At 46.0% G+C, this 21136-nt stretch overlaps 1 protein-coding gene across 4 annotated transcripts in view; it reads left to right on the forward strand.

Moving 5' to 3' along the window:
* Positions 1–290: 290 nt before the first annotated feature.
* FAM193B (family with sequence similarity 193 member B) overlaps positions 291–21136 on the forward strand; it is a 36068-nt gene continuing 15222 nt past the window's right edge. For 3 of the 4 annotated variants that reach the window (XR_013996007.1, XM_081091661.1, XM_081091662.1), the window contains exons 1-4: positions 297–577; positions 15703–15945; positions 16936–17167; positions 18282–18657. Coding sequence is in view for 3 of the 4 variants with exons in the window: in XM_081091661.1 (XP_080947787.1) it covers positions 377–577; positions 15703–15945; positions 16936–17167; positions 18282–18657 (1052 nt within the window). In the remaining variant the exon portion in view is untranslated. Of the gene's footprint in view, positions 578–15702; positions 15946–16935; positions 17168–18281; positions 18658–21136 lie in introns of all 4 variants that reach the window. The other variant, XM_081091663.1, reaches the window with a different exon arrangement.

Below are 21136 nucleotides of genomic sequence, written 5' to 3' on the forward strand. Positions count from 1 at the left end.
TCCATCCATCCATCCATCCATCCATCCATCCATCCATCCATCCATCCTTCCATCCATTTACGGGATGACGCGACAAGGGCCGGGCAGTGCGCTGGCCACTGCGGGCACCCGCTCCTCGCGCACGTCGCGAGACCGGGAGGGCGTCTCCCCACCACGTTCTTTCTCCCACGGAACTCCGGGTGCTGACCTTATTCAAAATGGCGCCGGAAGCCTCGGGGGCTAGTGCGGCGGCGCGGACTCCTCGTGCCCTCTGACCTGCTGGCAGCGGCCGAGGGGAGCCGGGCGCCGCCATATTGGCTGTTGTCCTGAGAGGGGAGCGGCGGCGGCGGCGGCGGCGGCGGCGCAAGTGGAGCGAGGGAGAGGCGCGGGCAGCAGCATGACTCGGAGGCGGAGCAGGCTGAGCGGAGGCGCGGGTCGGCGCGAGCGGGCTCGGGCCGCAGGGCCGCAGAAGCCTCAGGTGCCCGAGCCCCCGCCGCCGCCGAGCTTGGAAGCCGGAGCGGGTGCAGGGCCCCCCGAAGCGCCGGCGGAGCCCGTCCGCGATGGAACCAGGGAGGAGGACGAGCCCAAGTTGGCGCAGGTAGGCGCGAGCGAAGCGGGTGCGGCTGCTCCGACTCTTGCTTGCAGCCGGAACGGGTTTGGGGATGGACCATCGTACCCCCAGGGCCGAGGCTGGACCCCTCTCTCCAAAGCCGAGGCACGGCCCGACGTGCTCCGAGACCACGCTGCCTGCCCCCCCCCCGCCGCCTCCCGGCCGGAACAGAAGCCAACTGTCCTGGCGGGACCCCCACCCGGGTACCAGGCTCCGGCCCGGAGGCCACGGCTCAGCCCTCTGCCCTCGCTGTCCCCAGGCCCACCTGAGCCCCCACCCACCCACGGGCCATCTCGGGGCGCTGGGGCCTGGAAGGCTGCACGCAGCCTCTTCCCTTTCCCCCCGAGAGCGGCTCCACCCCTTCCCCTCACTGCCTGCAGCCACTGCCCCTCGGCAGCTGTGCCCCCGGCGTCGGTCTCGGGGCCTCCCTCCTCGCCTGCCCGGCGGGGCGGTGGGAGCAGAGCGCCAGGCTGCCCGCGGGACTCTGGTGAGGCTCCTGCACGGAGGTGGGAACCCAGCAGGGCCTACCTGTTCTCCATACACCTGACCCCCGAGACGCCGGCCCTGCCCCTCAGGTCCCTGGGCTTGGCGAATTCTGCCGAGAGCGAGCAGGCAGAGGACTCGCCAAAGCTTCCAGCTGGCCTCCTGGAAGAAGGTCACTTTCTTTTGGGCAAAGGGTTTAATGGGAGGTAACCCTGCCAGTGTTCGCCAAGCGGCCCGGGTGGCAGGAGCCACGGGTGCTCCGGGCGGGTTGTGGCACCTGGGGCCGGGTGGCTCGCCCTAAGCTTGCTTTGACAAAGGAGTTTTGAGTTGGTCTTTTGGCTGAGCTTGCCAGGGAAGGCAGGCTCCTGCAGGAGTCTTGGAGGGTCCATGCGGCGCCGGATGAGGCTGAGGCGTGGCTGAAGATGCGTTTGGCTCTGCAGACACTGCATCGAGCAGCAGGGGACTCTGGGAGGCTGGTGCAGCCAGAAGGCATGGCTCTTGACAGCCTTCTAGTAGAGTCTCTGGAATTGTGCATGTGAGTGGGGATGCCATTTGGGGTACCATTCCCAGAAAGCCCGCACCTCCCTGGCTGTGTGAGGTACCCCCTCTGTGCCCACAGCCCCAGTGCTCTCCTCTGGTTTCACTCCCCATTCTGTGATGAAACATGTTGTTGATGTGTCTGTTCCTACACTGGACTGTAAACTCCACAGGGGCACAGTCCGTGTCACCTACCTGGTCCTCCACACCTAGCCAGGGCCTTTCTGACATGGAGGAGAAAGAACTAGGGAATGAGAGAAGGAATCTGTTGAGAACCTGTGCTTATTATAACCCAATTTTGATGCTGGTCTCCTTTGTATGTCAGATCATAATAAAATTTTTAATTAATGAAAATATCACTACTTACTGAGTGTCAGAAGCCCCACCTTCACCCCCATCCCCTACCCTGGGCTGCGACTGCTTCCAGAGGAATGAGACTGCCCAGGTTGGAACCCACCCTCCATTGGTCTGACTTCTGACCCTGAAGCTGCCTCCCCTCCTAACTTTTTCTTTTCCCTCTCTGGGAGTGCTGTTATCCAGAAGGGGAGAGTGGGGGAAGGGAGAGCCAGGGAGCTATTCTATTGTCTTCTCCCCTCATTCAAACCATACAATAATACTTTAGGGTCCCCTGCCATTTAGCCAGTCTAAAGTATTCATGGCCAGAAAGTTTGGATGATGGCTTAATCATTTAGTTTTTATTTAGGATGCATCTTTCCTAAGAGCTATAACCTTCACTAACATGGTACATTCCCAACATGTTCTTACCTACTCCACTGCTTAACCTTCCATTTCATTCATGCCAGGCATTTACATGCCTTACTTCTAATCTTCCCACCACCCCTGTATCTCCTCAGCATTTAGCACAAATGTGATGAGTTAACTTGGTATAATTATTGGTCTGCTTTTGCTACATAAACTCTGAGTGTGCAGGAACCATCTCAATCACCATTGTACTCCATCCTTGGTGATTAACAAATGTTAATGAATGAACTGAAGGATATAAATACTGTTATCCCATTTTTCAGATGAAGAAACAGAAACTCAAAACAACTAAACATTTGCCCAAATCTCCCACTGTAGGTCTCAGTGCACCCCCCGCCCCCAAAGGGTGTCCTGTGGGGGATTTAACACAGCTTTTTTTTTTTCTCTGTGGCCACAAAGAGACGAAACAGATTGACAAACTCTCTTCTGATTGTGCCCAAATTTTTTGCTGGGGAGGGGGGGTTCTGTATGCCAGAAGCAGTTTTTTTGTGCCCCGGGAAAAGCACCTGCTGAAAGGATCAGTCATTGCTCTGCCCACAGGCGAGGATCTCTGCTCCCATTGCCATTTATAACCCTGTCTTATGTACACAGAGTGGATAAGTAAAGTGGAATTCAGTGTTCTATGCTGCTGAAGCCCGAGGTGGCAAATCGGGCCATTTCCAGTCCACAGTCAGGTTCTAATGCCCCAAGTCACACATCGTTTTGTTTCTGGTTTTGTTTTGATTTGAACTCAAACTGGATTTATGCCATCTCTTAAAACTCTAGAAGTCTGCTGCTGTAGCAACTGCTGCTGCTGAACCCACATTTCCACAAAGGCAGTAATCTGCAATCTCTGAATGGTCTGCCCTCTTTAGCATGTAAAGGGCACCTGATTTGTGCCAGGCCCTGGGCTATCTGGGGATGCAGAATCAAATCAGACACAGTGCCTGGCCACAAGGGGCTCAGGGTCTAGAGAACATGTGTATAGTAATTGTAATAAGCTTTGCTTCCTGAGTTAAGGTTCATAGGCCACTCTGGTTTCATCAAATCCCCTCCACTCATTTACATAACTTGTACATATTTAAATACAGTATCTTGAGCTTAATTGGGATCCCAAAGTCTACTTCCAATTGTTTCAGGCCACTAAACTACATTGATCTGTTCACTAAGAACCCAAATCCATCTGGTAAAAGATTTATTTTGTATATTGTAAAAAAAAAAAAAAAAAAATTAAAGAACCGAAATCCTCCCTTACTTCACAAGAAGACAGTTACTGCCTTATTAGCAAAGGGGAAAAAACTTGCAAAGCAGTTGAAGTAGGCATAAGAAATAGTGTTCAGTGTTATAGACTTGGGGTGAACTCCAAGCTCAGGCTCTTGGTTTTGTGACCCTGGGCATGTTCCTCTCCTCTCTAAGCCTCATCAGCAACTGTGCAAGAGAATGTGAAGCAACCCACATAGCACCTAGTACATCAAGGCTCACACAAGCTCAGGAGTCAGAGGTAGTGTGCGACAGGAGCTGTGCCACATGCCCATCCAAAGTCAGTGTTCTCACTGCCAGCTCTGCTGGCTGTCTTTAGGTTTCTCTTGGACCATTCAGTTTGTAATCCAGATGTGCACGCTCAGTAGACCCCCAGGAGACTTGCTAGACTGTAAATCAGCAGTTAGTGGGGGTTGAACTCATGCTGCCCTTCCCATCTCTGCTCTCCCTATAGCATCCCCTGAGACTATGCCCAACCTAGTTTAAAGGGACTCTGGAGATATGGTTCCCCCACTGCTCAGAGCTTAAAACTTGGTTCCTCAAGGGACTGGAGCAGATAATCAGTCAGTGTCTTTATTAAAACCATCTCATTATACGCCGAAACCGGTTTGGCTCAGTGGATAGAGCGTCGGCCTGCGGACCAAAAGGTCCCGGGTTCGATTCCGGTCAAGGGCATGTACCTGGGTTGCGGGCACATCCCCAGTGGGAGATGTGCAGGAGGCAGCTGATCGATGTTTCTCTCTCATCGATGTTTCTAACTCTCTCTCTCTCTCCCCCTTCCTCTCTGTAAAAAATCAATAAAATATATTAAAAAAAAAAAACCATCTCATTATGTTTAATCTACTCAGCAAGCATTATGACCTCTGTGCTAGGGTCTTTATTCAGGACATACATACCCAGGGACCTCCTCCTTAAAATCACCGCCTGGACATTTTCATTGCATGTAGGGGGAAATAATGCTGAGGGGGGATTCCTGCTGCCTCTGGTTCTTCTTTGTAAGCCTATAAAAATTCACTATGTAAAAATGCCAAAAGGCCTTTGAAGATAAAGGCTTACTTGCCAAGATTTTTAAAATTTTAATTTCTTTAAAACATCCCAGAGCTATAAGCTCAATATCTGATTATTAGATGGACTATTAAGATCCTAACCTTTACTTACTGAACCTAGAATTTGTAAGGACGGGGTGATGTTTTAATTCATTTCTGGGGTATTTATTGTGCATCGTCCTTATTTGCTCAAAAAATGGCAGTTAAACTAAATTATAATGGAAGAAGTAAGTTCCTACCACTTTGTTGTTACCTGCTCCTACTGCTGGACCAGGCTGGCAGTCATGCATGTAGGTTCATTGCACACACCGTGCTCAGTCTTCCTCTTCTTTGACCTGGGTGCGCATTTATTCTGCAAACACAAATAGACACCTGATCTGTGCCAAGCACTGGGCAAACGGGGGGTGCAGAAGTGAATCAGACATGGTCCCTGTCCGTAGGGGCTCATGGTCTAGAGAACACATCCTATATAATAAAAGGCTAACATGCATATTGACCGAATGGCAGAACGACTGGTCACTATGACACACTGACCACCAGGGGGCAGATGCTCAATGCAGGAGCTGCCCCCTGGTGGCGGGAGCCTCTCCCGCCTGGGGGAGGGGGGGGTTAGTGCTAGGGATGTCTGACTGACACCGTGAGTCGGACATCCCCTGAGGGCTCCCCGACTGTGAGAGGGCTCAGGCCAGGCTGAGGGATTGCCCCCCCCCCCCCGCCCAACCAGTGCATGAATTTTGTGCACTGTGCCTATAGTGTATAATAATTGCAGTAAGGCTAGAAGAACTTTGCTTCCTCTACATTAAGGTTCAAATGCTAGTTCAGTCTCTTGGTTTGTTTTTTCATGTATAAAATGACAGTGATGCCAGGCCCACGTTAGGGTTTAGCCAGTACTGCATGTCAAGCACTGAGCACGGGTGGTAGCTATGATTATTATGGATGCTGGATGCTGAGGATGCACAGACGTGGTAGGCTTTTCAGAGTGCCTTCAAGGTTGAGGAGAAGTTTCTCCTGAGGACAAAATGGGAGAAACTGTCTAAACAAAGGAAGCATAATAGAGACCCAGAGGCAAGAAGCACCCAACTCATGGGAGAGTGACAAGAGACCTAGAATATCTTTAAAGAATGGGGCATCCTAGGGTGGAGCAGGAATAGAAACAGCCTTAGTTTTAAAGAAACAAAAAACAAACTTTCCCTGCTTCTTCAGTTGTTTTCTTATTACTGATATTCTGCAACTGCTAATCTTCCTTTATGTATCAGAACATTTACCCATGCCTATCTTTTTGTTTTTGTTAATCCTCACGTGAGAATATTTTTCCATTGATTTTTAGGGAGAGTGGAAGAGAGAGGGAAAGACAGAAACATTGATGTGAGAGAAACACATCAATTGGTTGCCTCCTCCACAAGCCCTGACCAGGGCCCAGGTCGAGGAGGAGCCTGCAACCAAGGTAGGTGCCCTTGACCGGAATCGAACCTGGGACCCTTTGGTCTGCAGATTGACACTCCATCCACTGAGCCAGACCGGCTAGAGTGACCCATGCCTACTTTGTACTGCCCCCTCTACTGAATGATTGGGATGCATTGAACTATGGGACACAGGCCTTGCCCATGGAAAGCTCATAGTGTTGTGGAGAGGTAGATTTCAACAACTGGGATACCTGTGATAAGCTCTATTCAAGATATATGTAAAACAAGTGTTAGGGCATTCCAGAGCAAAGCAGTTTATTCTGCCTATGGACTTAGGCAGATATAACACCCAAACTGATCCTAAAAAGGAAGAGGTAGAGGGAAGTGTGAGTGAGCGCTTTGTGGATAATGGTTCTTTGTGGCAAGGTGTGCAGAGCAGACAAGGACTGTACTTATGTCCCAGGAAAGGCCTTGTGTTTGCACCCTTTGGTTCTTTGCCCTGCTGCAGTCCTATAGGCCATCTCCTTTTTAGTCCCTACTCAATAATCTTAGATCTCCAACTCTCCTTGTTGTTTGCCTCCATTCTGAAATGAATATAGGGAAACTAAGGTAGAAAGAAGGGACCTGAAACAATGAAGGTTATTAGAAAGTTGTAGCTAAAGAACATATTCTGAGGGGTTCAAAGAGGCCTTGAAGGTCACCTGTCTAGTCCTTTGTCCTGTGCTTCAAGTAATAACTTTGGATTGGACAAGTCTCACTTAGTAAGTTTCCCTGTCATTTCTTCCAGGACAGAAGAGGAAAGAAACTAACGGGTATTGAGCACCTACTGTGTGCCAGGCCCAGGCCAGGTACTTTACATAATTTATTTCCTTCTGTCCTCACAAATCTGTGAAGTATGGTTTTATTCTATTATCATAAATGAGGAAATTGAAGCTCATCTAAGATCATACTGAAAATGGCAGAACGGGGATTTGAACTCACAACAGTCTTGCCTCCAAAATTCATACTCTTCCACCCATGAGATATCTGTGCTGGGGTTACAGAGTAGTAGGTAATACAGTTCCAGGTCAGTGAACAACAGCTTTTCTGTTCCTGATTGCACCCAGTAGGTAGGTTCGATGGATGAGCTAGCCTTGCAGGGGGGGGGGGGGGGGGGGGAAGGCCATGGAGGTCAGAGATACTCACTACCCTCTCCTTGACTCACCTTGTATAACAAGAGTAGATTCTCCACAAACTGACTTTATGGTATGAAACAACCATTCTGCCTCCTGGGAGGACCTGAGTCAACAGCCTGGGTGGGAGTTTGAGTGAAAGCTCCAGGGCACTGAGGTACTGTGATATCAGCTTCCTGAGAATTAACTGCAGCTCTGATTGCCAGCATTAGAATGGTCTGGGGAAAAAAAAGAATGGTCTGAGATTCTTTGCAGTGAAGCCCTCATCAGTGGCCTGGAGTGAAGCAGTCATGCCTTTAACATAGCATGTCTCGTTCAGCTGTGTCTTAGATTCTGTTTGTGTAGTCAGCTGAGACATGAGCCAGATGGGCTTTAAGCATTTGTTCATTTATTTCACCTTTTTTAAAAAAATTAATTTTAGAAAGAGAGGAAGGGGGGAGAGAGAGAGGGAAAAAGAGAAACATCAATTTGTTGTTCCACTTATTTATGCATTCATTGGTTAATTCTTGTATGTACCTTGACTGGGGATCAAACCTGCAACCTTGGCTTATCAGGATAATGCTCTAAACATTTGAGCTACCTGGTCAGGGCTGTTCATTTGTTCAGTAAAGGCCTGCTTTGTGTCAGGTCCAAGCCAACCCTAGGTTCCTGGGCACACTTAAGTGACCAATGTACACTCCCTACCCCCAAAGAGCTCCCATTCCAGGAGTTTGGGGACAGATAGAGAATATGTCTATAGTACAAAATAATAGGTACAATACTAACATAATTAGCTCTACTTATCTGGTCCTTCAAATCTTTATTGACCTTTAACCAGGATCTTAGAGAATGAGTAGGAATTTGCCAAGGAGTAGTGCTGACGGGCTGAGTATGAATAGAGCCTAAGGTTCTCAGGTAGAAATGGAGCATGGAGAGGTTAGCTGGGGCCAAGTTATGAATGCCAGGGGCCAGAGAGTGCCTTGGTAGTAAGCTCAACCAGAAAGGAGCCTGGAGATTAAAGAAAGACCAAGATAGGAAAGGGGAGCTAAAGGAAGATCATTAAACTGGATAGGTATTCAAAAAGGAAATAATAAGCTTACATTAAGTAAAGAAGCCCACTATCCTGGTTGTTTGTTTATTTTTCATTTGTGTATTTTGTGTATTTTAATTGTATATTATTTTAATTTATGTTCTTGCCTGATTCTTCAAACGAATGAGGCATCCAGGTAGGTTGGGAACATTGACAACACAGTGCATGAGCCTGCCTGGTTTAAGCATGTGTTCTTAAGGCAGGAGCTCTATATAGTTTTATGTTTTCCAGCACCTAGTACAATGGTTGGCACCAGGTAGGGGCCCTTAAAATGTTTGTTGAGTGAGGAAATAAATGAGTGAACAGAAGAGTAAGTGGTGATGACTGAGCTGATGAGTCTTTCTAGTCTGGGAATTCATTATTTTCTCTGCTTCTGGAAGGGAATTTTTGCTGCTGCTGTTGTCCTCTGCCTGCCTTGGTTACAGGAGAGCTATTGAAGTCCGGTGCCGTCAGAGTAGAGTGCTCTAACGGGCCGTTTCAGAATAGAATTTGGAAGCTGCTGTAGAACCTCTATTTAGATACAGCATTGTGTCTTGGGGAACCCTCTACAAATGTACAGGTACTCGTGGACATACTGTATAAGGAATCCGTGAGAGGAATAGAAGCAGGTTTAGTGCTAGAAATTTGATCCAGCTTCAGAGCAGTCCTTGACAGCTGTCTGGTGACCCAGGTTATTCCCCTTTAATCCCTAAATTATGGACAAAAAGGCTGGGGTGGAAATTTATTCATGCCCCCAAAGAGCTATCCAGGTAATGCTGAGAACTATATCATTGTTTATCACTATTGCTTTTTGTGCATTTTGGCAGTTCTCAAAGTGTTTGGTGTTGGGGCCATTTTACATTCCTAAAGATTATTGAGGACCCGAAGAGCTTTTGTTGGTTATATCTATTGATATCTACCAATTTAAGTATTAAAGCTGAGAAAGTAAAAATATTTAGTTACTAATTCATTTGAGAATAGCAATATTATACCTGTTACAGTAACATAATTTTTAATGAAAAAATAATTATTTTTAAAAAATGAGTGAGAAGAATGGTCTTGTTATCATTTTTGCAAAACTTTAAATGTCTGGCTTAATATAAAAAAGCTGGATTCTTATATATGCTTCTGTATTCAGACTTTTGTAATATATTGTTTTGGTTGAAATACATTAAAAAATTCAGTCTCATATAGATACCTATATGAGGAATTGGAAATGGGAGGAGTATTTTAATAGCCTTTCCAGATGATAGTTGATGTTCTTCTTTGCAGTATGGAATCTGTGACCATATCAGTGAAGTGTAAATACTCATTTACATTAAAGTTATTGGATTTTTGACCAATGTTTGACTTTTTTTGCTTTTGTTTTTGTTTTTTAGAGAGAGAGAGAGGGGGGTTGGTTGCCTCTCATGCACGCCCCGGACAGGGATCGAACTTGCAATCTTTTGGTGTTCGGGATGATGCTCCAACCAACTGAGCCACACTGGCCAGGGCAATGTGTGATTCTTTAACATCATGCTTTGATCCTTTGGAAAATAGGTCTACTGAGCTATGCAGATTTTCCAAATGTTTTCCCATTTCATTTTATAGATAAGATTTGTTAACATCAATTCCAGTTACATCAGTAAAGCCTTTAAGTATTGGGTAATTGCCAAGCTCATGATGGTGGATACAGGTTTTCCAAAATTCTAAGTTTTGCTTGAAAGGTTGAATTTTATCATTGGTCATAAATAAATTGTTTTTCTTGAAGTAACAGGCTCATTTTTATTTTTTTTAAGAAAATGTCTGACAGAACCTAAGTTCAAATAATCAGTTTGTCAGCCATTCTTTTTTTTTTTTTTTTTAATATATTTTATTGATTTTTTTACAGAGAGGAAGGGAGAGAGAGATAGAGAGTTAGAAACATCGATGAGAGAGAAACATCGATCAGCTGCCTCCTGCACATCTCCTACTGGGGATGTGCCCGCAACCAAGGTACATGCCCTTGACCGGAATCGAACCTGGGACCTTTCAGTCCACAGGCCGATGCTCTGTCCACTGAGCCAAACCGGTTTCGGCTGTTAGCCATTCTTTTAAGTGGAAATGGTGTTCTATGAAAAGAGTGGCTTTTCCTTTCTTTGATTTTTATCTCTTTTATTCAGGAAAAACTAGACTGCCTAGCATAATGTTTCTTAGATGAAAAGTCTCGGGGCCTGGTCAGATGAGGGAACAGAGATATTGGTTTTAATGGCTGCACATAAGAACCCCCTGGGCTGGGAGTGGCTATAGTCTAGGGCTCACCTGGTTCCTTGACTGCTCTGGGGATATGCGTGCTATAACATGGATCCCGTGTGAGTAACCCCACACTCTCCAGAAATTCTGGTTTTGCTCAGAGAGTGAGATAGAATTATCTTGGAGCTTGTTTGAGCAAATCCCAACTCAAGAGAATCCCTAGAACCGCTTTCTAACCCCCCCCCCCCACCCCCCGCCTAAGTCTAGACCTGTGTCTGCCAAGGTCTAGTTGTTGCCCAGGGCTGCTGGGTTTAAGAATCAATTCCATCAGCCTTTGTGATGAAGAAAAATGGTTGAATGCTTCATTCATTTCATAAATATTTATTGGTCATATTCTTTGAGGGGGAATACTGTGCCAAGTGCTAACAACACATTTTGAGAACAATTAGTTGGAAGCCTGGGTTGACTTCAGGGTATAAGGGGTCACAAGTTCCAGGAATTTGGAAAATGGCAGGAGATTGCAGTCAAAGGGAATTCTGAACCAAGAGCTTTTCTCTGCCAAAGCAAAAATGTGAAGGAACAGTGGTAGTACTGACTGAATATAACATCTCCACAGCTTGGGGTTCTCACCACCCTCTGGCAATTAGAGATGAAAATGTCAGATAGAAAAGTCCTCAGGTTCCACCAGGCATTGTACCCAAGTGCAGGCACCAAGGCTGAGGGTTAAGACAGTTTTAGGGGTTGCCTAGAAAGAAGGACTCAAGTGTACCAAACTCAGGTCAGTGGATAAGCTAGTTTCTGGTGTAGACTTATTAAGAACACAATAGCCCAGGGGCCTAGATAATAGATTGAGTGTCTACTGTGTGGATCCCTTGAGGTAAGCTTTGCATCTCTAATGTCACTTAATCCTCTGGGCAACTTTATGCAATGTAGGTGGTATCATCCCTACTTCAGTTAAAGTTAATTAGCTTCCCAGGCTCTGTGTTTTTCTCTTTAACTGTCCTATAAATTCACTTCCATTGATGGCTAATCTCATTTATTGTGTGTACCAATTTGGCTGTAGGGAAAATCACTTTATTTCCATGAACAGAGGCATCTCATTATAATCTCCAAGGAATGCAATCTTATATTCTTTCACACTTGAGATTAGATTATAATGGTTCTCAACCTTCCTAATGCCGAGACCCTTTAATACAGTTCCTCATGTTATGGTGACCCCCAACCATAAAATTATTTTCGTTGCTACTTCATAACTGTAATTTTGCTACTGTTATGAATCATAATGTAAATATCTGATATGCAGGATGTATTTTTTTAGGGGTCGCGACCCACAGGTTGAGAACCGCTGGATTAGAACCATTTGGGTGAAGGTCCAGGGTAGGGAGATGGCCTTTCTTTGTGGGAAGCAATAATTTCAAGCAGTATCTCACCAAGCTGCCTGCCAGCAATATTGCCTTGGGAACATTTAACAGGTCTGATTTAGCCACTATGTGCCCAGCTGAGCCTAGGCCCTGTGTTGCATTGTGAGGGAACCAGACAAGAACCAGACCTGGTGCTTGCCTTCTAGGGAAGGAAGAGGTAGGTAAATAAAATAAGTGGAAGGCACAGATGCTATAACCAAGGCACAGTGTGCTGTGGGATATGTGAAGGGAGGTAAATTATAAGAGGAACTCTCTAGGAAAGCTTGGATAAGGTTGGATTTAAGCTGGGCATTTAAGCCCTGCCCAACTCCTTATTGGTAAACATGGGAAGGAATGGTGTTTAGGCAAAGGCATGAGGTAGGAGAATACAGAGTATTTGGGGAATTTAAGGAATGACTTCATGGAGTTGAGGGCAGAGATTAAGATGTCTAACAAGTCACCTTAGAGTCATGGCATGTAAGAAATACTTGCATTCTTGTAAAATACAGTGACCTGTATTTCTATATTTTCCACCCTAGTCCTGGTTTTAAGTACTGTTTTCTATTGCTCCCATCTGGTTCATAATTAGTACCATATGTTGAGCAACATATTATGGGCCTGGCACCAGACTAGGTGCTTTGTCACATTTAATGCTCACTGCTGACTGTACAAGTTCAGACTTAACCCCATTTTACAGATGAGGAGACAGAGATTAAGTATAACTTGTCCAGCATCATACAACTGGTAAGTGATAGAGGCCCAGGATGTTAAAGCCAGTATTGTTTCCGCTACACCCTAGCACTTGCCACACCTATTCTGGCATTAAATGCAGTCTATTGGTAACACATTTAACTTACAAGAATTCTGTATTTGCTTTTAAAAGAAAAAAGAAAAGAGCAGCCAGTGTGGTTCAGTGGTTGAGCATCAATCCATGAACCAAGGGATCACTGGTTCAATTCCCGGTCAGGACACTTGCCTGGATTGTGGGCTCAATCCCCAGTAGGGGGACTGCAGGAGGCAGCCAATACATGATGTTTCTCTTCAATGTTTCTGTCTATCTCTCTCTCCCTTCCTCTCTCTCTAAAATAATATATATATATATATATATATATATATATATATATATACATATATATATAGAAAACAGAAAAAAACCCCACTTAATCTTATATTGTTATAATGTATATTGTACATTTGAATTCTCGGTCATATCTAAAACACATATGCTATACTTCACAGGCCATATAGAGAATTTCAAGAATAAATTTACTCATAAAAGATTTTCATCTAATATAGTAACTTTAGAATCTAACACCTAACTGAAAAGAAGCTCTGTTGTACTAAAATTACATGTTCAGGTGTTTGCCTTAAGACTGTGGTCACCATCATTATAGGGAAGGAATGTGGGTGTTGGCCTCACCTTGTTCCTCTGCAGTTATTATGGCTTACTGTAGACATGGAAAGTTTCCTGGGTACACTTTGAAAAAAGGTCTTTTTTGCCTTAATTTCTCTGACCATCCATCATTCTCCTCTATCCACCTTCCACCCTTTCCATGAGATACCACCAGTGGATTCTAGGAGGCAGTACCCTGTTGTAATTGCTACTGAGCAGCTGCCTTGCTCATTAAAATGTTCCCTTGGCAGAGACCGTGTAGGCCATTGATGGCGAACCTATGACACACGTGTCAGAGGTGACACGTGAACTCATTTTTTTGGTTGATTTTTCTTTGTTAAATGGTATTTAAATATATAAAATAAATATCAAAAATATAAATCTTTGTTTTACTATGGTTGCAAATATCAAAAAATTTCTATATGTGACACGGCACCAGAGTTAAGTTACGGTTTTTCAAAATGCTGACACGCCGAGCTCAAAAGGTTCGCCATCACTGGTGTAGGCTCTTAATATCTCATATGAGTTGCACATGTCAGGTTTCTGTGTCTCTGGTACTCTTTTCAAAGGTCCTTGTACTTCCCTAAGTGTTTCCTTATGTCCCTGGTACTACTGTTTGGTCCCTTTTCTTCCCTAGAAATCAGGGACCAAGTCAGAGTAATTGTAATGTGACAGATTTAAGGATACTCTGATTCCATCTGACTCTTAGAAGGTGATTTTATTTGAAAAAAGATGATAGCATTGTCCAGCCGACATGACTTAGTGGTTGAGCGTTGACCTATGCACCAGAAGGTCATGGTTCGGTTCCCGATCAGGACATGTGCCGGGTTGCGGGCTCAATCCCATGTGGGGCATGCAGGAGGCAGCCAATCAATGATTCTCTCTCATCATTGATGTTTCTATCCCTCTCTCCCTCTGTGTTCTGTTCTGAAATCAATAAAAATATATTTTAAAAAGAAAAAGATGATGGCATTAATTTTACTGGTAGGTTGAGAATGATAATCTTTATTATTCCTCTGCTTGGCCTCTGCAAACACCTGTTACCTAGTGGTGGGTAAGTTTGGAAGGTTATCTTTTAACAGTTGCATGTAACAAACCATCCCAAAACATAGTGGCTTAAAGCAGCAGCATCTATTACTTCTCATGAATAGATGGGTTAACTGGGTATTTCTAAAGATTGGAGCCGGCTTGGCTGATCTCAGCTGTGCTCACTCATGTATCTGATCTGCCAGCCAATTGTCTAGAAAGACTCAGATTTCTTCACACGTCCCTCATGTCCCTCCAACAGCTAGCCTGATCATGCTCATGACATGGCAGAGGTGCAAGAGTGAGCAAGCCCAGCCATGCAAGGAAGCAATGCATTCATTTTTTCAAGCTTATGCCGGCAGCACATTTGCTAATATCCTGTGGGCCAAAGAAAGTGACGTGACCATGCCCAGTGTCAGAGTGAGAGGGGACTACAAAGTTGTAGGACATAGGAAAGCCATTAATTAGGGTCATTAAATCCAATTAACCTCCTAGTCAGTACCCCTCAATGTGAAAGAAAACCTATATACATATGTCAAGTTCTCCTAGAAGGGGAAAAGAAAAGTCCAGATAAGAATTACTATGTATTGGGACTCTCCTATGGGCATGCACAGGGGTAGGCACTTACCCTTTTTATGCATTGAGCCACACAGCTCTGCAAGGTGGGTAGGAACTGGAGCTTGAGAGGTTAAATAACTTGCCCAAGGTCACCCAGCTCATGTGGTCAGGCAGGTGTTAGAGTACATGTCGGTCTGACCTCCAAAGCCCAGGTTCTTTTCACCACACCTTTGCCTCTCAGAAGCACCAGGGGTCTGCCTTATCTTCCCTCCAACTCAGTTTTCAATTCAGTTGATGCCTTTGACTAGCTATGCAAACCCTTCCTCCAAAATGCTGCTGTGATCCTAATGGAATTACATAGCTCTTCAGGAAACCCACATGTCTTTCCACATGTTGCATTACCTGAAATATTCTTTCCTTCCAGATGGGATTTGTGTGTAGACTGCACAGACAACACAAGGATTGTGGCCTCTCATGGACATCTCAGACAAGGAAGGGACATCTTCTCTTTAAACTTCAAGACTTGGGGACATTGGAACATTAAGGCATTTGAGCATGAGCTTTGGAGTCACTCTCACTGAGATTTAAATCCTAGTTCAACCACTCACTAGCTCTGCAACATTTGGCAACTTACTTAACTTCTTAAAATCTGTCTCTTCATCTTTAAAAATGGGAATAATAACACCTACTTTGCAGAGCTTTTACAATGGCTAAAATTATGTAAAGTGCCTAATCCAGTGCATGGCACATAATAAGTGACATTATTAGTATTGCTAATATTATTTCTAAGCAGCCTTTCCCCTCCTGGGAAACCCTGTTTCTGTCTTTTGGACAGGTTCCCCCCTCTTCCAGCCAGTCTGTGCAGACTTGTTGCTTGCTGTGTCATCGGGAACGCAAAGGCTGGGAAGAAGGCCCTTCCCAAAACGGACTGGTGTTGCAGGGTGAGAAGCTGCCCCCTGACTTCATGCCAAAGCTCGTCAAGAATCTCCTAGGAGAGATGCCTCTATGGGTCTGCCAGAGTTGCCGAAGGAGCATGGAGGAAGATGAAAGGCAGACAGGTCGAGAGCATGCAGTGGCGGTAGGTAACCACTGTGAAGGGGCTCCTGAGTACAGGAGGGCTGCCCGCCCAAAGAAGTCAGGGTGTTGAACTGTTCCTTCCCTGTCCTCTCAGGTGGCTTTCCTCGGATGGCCCTTATGCCCAGGTGCTGAGAGACCGCTGGGCTGTACCCACACAGCATTAGTGGCTTAGGGTCACATGGCAGGGGAAGAAGAGAGGTGTAAGGCAGCCCACTGGCCCCTGAGGAGAGTCTGGGTAAAATGTGAGGGACAGCTCATAGGAATTGATAGATAGGGACCTCTACTCCTTACATGTGGCCATGCTGCCTTCAGTTCTGTGGCAGCTTGAAAGCCAACCAGTATGGCATAGAGGGCAAAAGTCAGTTTGAGGTTCTATAGCAGGGGTGGGCAAACTTTTTGACTCGAGGGCCACAATGGTTTCTTAAACTGGACCGGAGGGCCAGAACAAAAGCATGGATGGAGTGTTTGTGTGAACTAATATAAATTCAAAGTAAACATCATTACATAAAAGGGTACGGTCTTTTTTTTTTTTTTTTTTAGTTTTATTCATTTCAAACAGGCCGTAGTTTGCCCATGGCTGGTCTATAGTGTGCCTCAGAAGGCCTCCAAGGTGCTGGGAGCCATCTAAGTCTTCAATCTCCTGAATCAGCAATCAGACCATCCTTGTTTCTTGTTCCCCTCCAGCCCCTCTCTTTTGCCAGGACTCCTGACTTACAGACCCTTCTCTCCTTGGGAGCTCTCTGGACTCCCCGAAGGCCCACAGTTAACAGGCATTCCCTGTGATCCCTCCCCTTCCCCCAAGTCTCTCACCAGCATCCACACACTTTACTTCACTGGGAGCAACTTGGCCCACATTTGCCCTTGCACCTGGAGCTGTGGGGATTGTGCTTTGGCCGAGAGGAGAAAGCTCTCCTGGGTAAGCTTAGGCAGCCAAGGATTGGCTCTGATGTTTGCTGTTTCATCACGAGCCTCTTTCTTACCTCTTCTCCAGATATCCTTGTCACACACATCCTGCAAATCACAGTCTTGTGGGGGTGACTCTCATTCCTCTTCGTCATCCTCTTCATCATCCTCATCCTCGTCCTCATCCTGCCATGGAAACTCAGGGGACTGGGATCCCAGCTCGTTCCTGTCAGCACATAAGCTCTCGGGCCTCTGGAACTCCCCACACTCCAGCGGGACTGTTCCAGGCAGCTCACTTGGGAGTCCTCCTTCCATCCCCGGTGAGTGTCCCAGCTCGGGAAAGAGACAGGCTTCAGAAGTTTAGACAGCTGTGTTTTCCTAACCACTTTGTTCAAACAAACCAGAAGATCAGTTATTAAATTAAGTAAGTGTAGAGCTCTTCTAGTGGAAGCAGGGGAGCACTCCTTTCCCCAGGACTCTGAAGATAAAAAACACTGCTGTCATTGGCTCTGGTAGCTGTTCCCATTAGAGCCAGAAGGGGACCTGGTGGGCACTGATGAAGTCTGGGAGGGCCCTTAGGGCATTAGGACCTAAATCACAGAACACCTGACCCCTACAGCAGCACAGAGGACTTGGGTGCCTTTGTCTTCTTAGGCTCCCTTTTCTCCACCTAGGGGGTGGGTATAAAAGGCTCCACTTCTATCCACAAGAGGATGACACTGCAAGCTGCCATGATTATTAGCCTATTTCGTAGCCCTATGTGCCTTCTTTAGACACTGAGGTAATCCTCAGAGACCAAAAGAAAAAAAATCATGGCTTATTGATGTACTGTGTAAATATGGGATTGCTGTCTACTTGTAAGTGGAGGGGCTGAGTTCTTCAGAGGGGTGCTGTCCCCTCAACTGAGAGTTGAGCAGTACATATTTCCAGTTATTTTGGTGCATAAACCAAAGTCACGAAAGCCTTTTTTTACTTCTCTGAAATCTGGGTCCACCAAAGAGTCTCACTCTTCATGGCCCAGAGACAGAATCTCAGCCTGCTGCTCTGCTGGCTCCTGCAGATCCTGCTCTGGGTCTGAGGAGTACCTAGCAAGCAGGTCTTAGAGAGACCCTGACAGACAGAATACGTTTCCCTGCTTGTGCCACAGTAGAGGTTATGGCCTTCCATGGGGCTGGCATTCCTGATGCCTTCTCCCTCAGGCCTGGGCTTCTCAAGCTTGTCCAGCCGAGCTGCTGCCTGCAGAGAAACCTCTCCAGCCCAAGGTAGCACTGCTAGACATTCCCAAAAGCTCATGGGTCTACTGTGCTGAGGTACTGTGCCCAAATACGTCCCTCTGTTTGCAGTAAGCAGGGTGCTGGGGCAGCGGGTCCTTGGGCTTTCCTCCCAGGGGTCTGGGCCCCTACTCTGACACCTTTCTCCCCCATGTGCCCACAGGTGAGGTTTTCCCCATCTCGGAGCACCGCCGGCACTCAGACCTCACTGCTCCACCCAACAGCCCCACTGGCCACCATCCACAGCCAGTGTCACTGATCCCATCTCACTCTGGATCCTTTGGTTCACCATCCCACCCACACCTGCTGCCCACCACCCCCTCAGCACCATTCCCTGCGCAGGTTTCAGAATGCCCTGTTGCTGCTGCTGCCGCCCCACACACCCCAGGGGCATGTCAGAGCCCCCACCTGCCTTCCACCAGCATGCCGCTCCTGAAGATGCCTCCTTCTTTCTCGGGGTGCAGCCACCCCTGTAGTGGGCATTGCAGTGGGCCTCTGCTCCCACCACCAGGCTCACAGCAGCTTCTTAACACTCACAGGTGAGTGAGTGGCCTGAAGGACAAACTCACTGCTGACTGGGCGTAGAGTTTTGGAAAACTTTGCCAAGGCTGCCGTTGGGGCAGAACTTAGAGGGTAGCTCTGCTTATGGTGGTTGTTTTTCATAGTTTTTACAATTATAGAAGAAATAGGTATTTGTTATTTTTTAAAAACTTGGGAAAATTGCCCTGGCTGGTGTGGCTCCATGACTCGAGCATTGGCCCTCACACTGAAGGGTTGAGGGTTCGATTCCCGGTTAAGGGCACGTACCTGGGTTGCAGGTTCACTCCCTGCCCCAGGTTGGGGCACAATTGGGTCGTGTGCGGGAGGCAACCAGTCAGTGTCTCTCTCTCACATCGGTGTTTCTCCCTTTCCCCCTTCCCGCCTTCCCCTTCCCCTCATCCTCTCTCCCCTTCCCTTCCACTCTCTCTGAAAAGCAATCTGGAAAATATCCTCATGGAGGATTAACCAGAAAAAAAATTTGGAAAAATTTAGAAATGTCTATAAAGAAAAAATGTCCTCAATGAAAAGATAAATTTCTAATGCTGCAGTATAGTCTCCCTGATGTTTCTCTATGTAGAATAATTAGGTCTCTGTTTGACATACTTTTTAAAAATTTGATTTGAGAGAGAGAGGAAGAGAGAGAGACATCGAGTTGTTGTTACACTTATTTATTCATTCATTGGTTGATTCTAGTATGTGCCCTGACTGAGGATTGAACCCGTAACCTTGGTGTATTTGGATGATGCTCTAACCAACTGAGCAACCTGGCCAGGACACTATACATTTTTGTATAATGATTTTTTTTTTAACATTATACTATTGATGATTTCTCCAGTTAAAAATTCTTCAAAACACTTTTCCGTTGGCACTTAATACCTCATTGTACAGCTCTAGCATGATTTTTTTTTAAATTATTTTCCTACCCCTGGACATTTAGGCATTTCCAGTTTTTAAACCATTATAAACATGGCTGTTATAAGCATCCTTGCACCCAAATCTGTGTTTGAGTTGGGAATTGTGTCCTTAAGGTAGAGTCCTAAAGTAACTCTAGTTATTGAGAAAGGTTATATTAATATATATTTGAAAGATACAGTTCTTTGGCGAAGATGTCTATTTTTTATTATAAATCAGATCTGTGTTTGTTATACATTTGTAGTTGCCCACTTTAAAATCCCACCACTTGTAGCAGTTTTCCCTCATCTCTTCCACATGCGTTGATGATGTCTGTATGGTCGGCGGTTTCACTTAGCATTTTTAGCCTCCTGTGTGGTCTTCTGAGCCTCAGCTTCACGGGTGGGAGGATATTCTCCACGGTGCACTTTACCATTCTCTAGTCACTGAAATTTAGGTCATTCCACATTTTTCCCCCCAACATTTTAATTTTCATTTTTTAGTATATATTTTTTATTGATTTCAGAGAGAGGAAGGGAGATGGAGAGAGATAGAAACATCTATGATGAGAGAGAGTCATTGATCAGCTGCCTTCTGCACACCCCACACTGGGGATTGAGCCCACAACCTGGGCATGTGCCCTTTGACTGGAATCGAAGCCAGGACCCCTCAGTCCACAGGCCGACGCTCTATTGAGCGTCGATCAGTGATTCCATTGAGCCAAACTGGCTAGGGCTTCCCCAACATTTTAATATATATTTTTAAAATATATTTTTATTGCCCTGACCAGTTTGGCTCAGTGGCTAGACTCTAGAGTGTCGGCCTGTGGACTGAAGAGTCCCAGGTTCGATTCTGGTCAAGGGCATGTGCCTTGGTTGCAGGCACGTCCCCAGTAGGGGGTGTGCAGGAGGCAATTGATGGATGTTTCTCTCCCATGGGTGTTTCTAACTCTTTATCCCTCTCCCTTCCTCTCTGTAAAAAGTCAATAAAATATATTTAAAAAAAATATCTAAAGATGCCTTTGCTTAAAGCTTTTTCTGACTTGGATTTTTCTCCTTGAAATAGATCTCTCAGAATGAAAAAAAGTTCTCAGTTTAAAGGATGTCAGGATGTTTTCCCTTTTTTTTTTTTTCTTTAATTTCAAAGAGGAAGGGAGAGGGAGAGAGAGAGAAACACCGATGATGAGAGAGAATCATTGATCGGCTGCCTTCTGCACAACCCCCACTGGGGATCGAGCCCTCAACCCAAGCATGTGCCCTTGACCGGAATCGAACCCAGGACTCTTCAGTCCATAGGCTGACACTCTATCCACCGAACCAAACTTGGTAGGGCTGGTTTTGGGTTTTTTAAGAAGGGTTTTTTTTTATTGTTTTTTTAAAATATATTTTATTGATTTTCCACAGAGAGGAAGGGAGAGAGCTAGAGAGCTAGAAACATCGATGAGAGAGAAACATCGATCAGCTGCCTCCTGCACATCCTCCACTGGGGATATGCCCGCAACCCAGGTACATGCCCTTAACCGGAATCGAACCCGGGACCTTTCAGTCCGCAGGCCAACGCTCTATCCACTGAGCCAAACCGGTTTCG

The sequence above is a fragment of the Myotis nattereri genome (assembly GCF_964212035.1).
Source record: "Myotis nattereri genome assembly, chromosome: 5".
In the NCBI taxonomy this organism is placed as follows: Eukaryota; Metazoa; Chordata; class Mammalia; order Chiroptera; family Vespertilionidae; genus Myotis; species Myotis nattereri.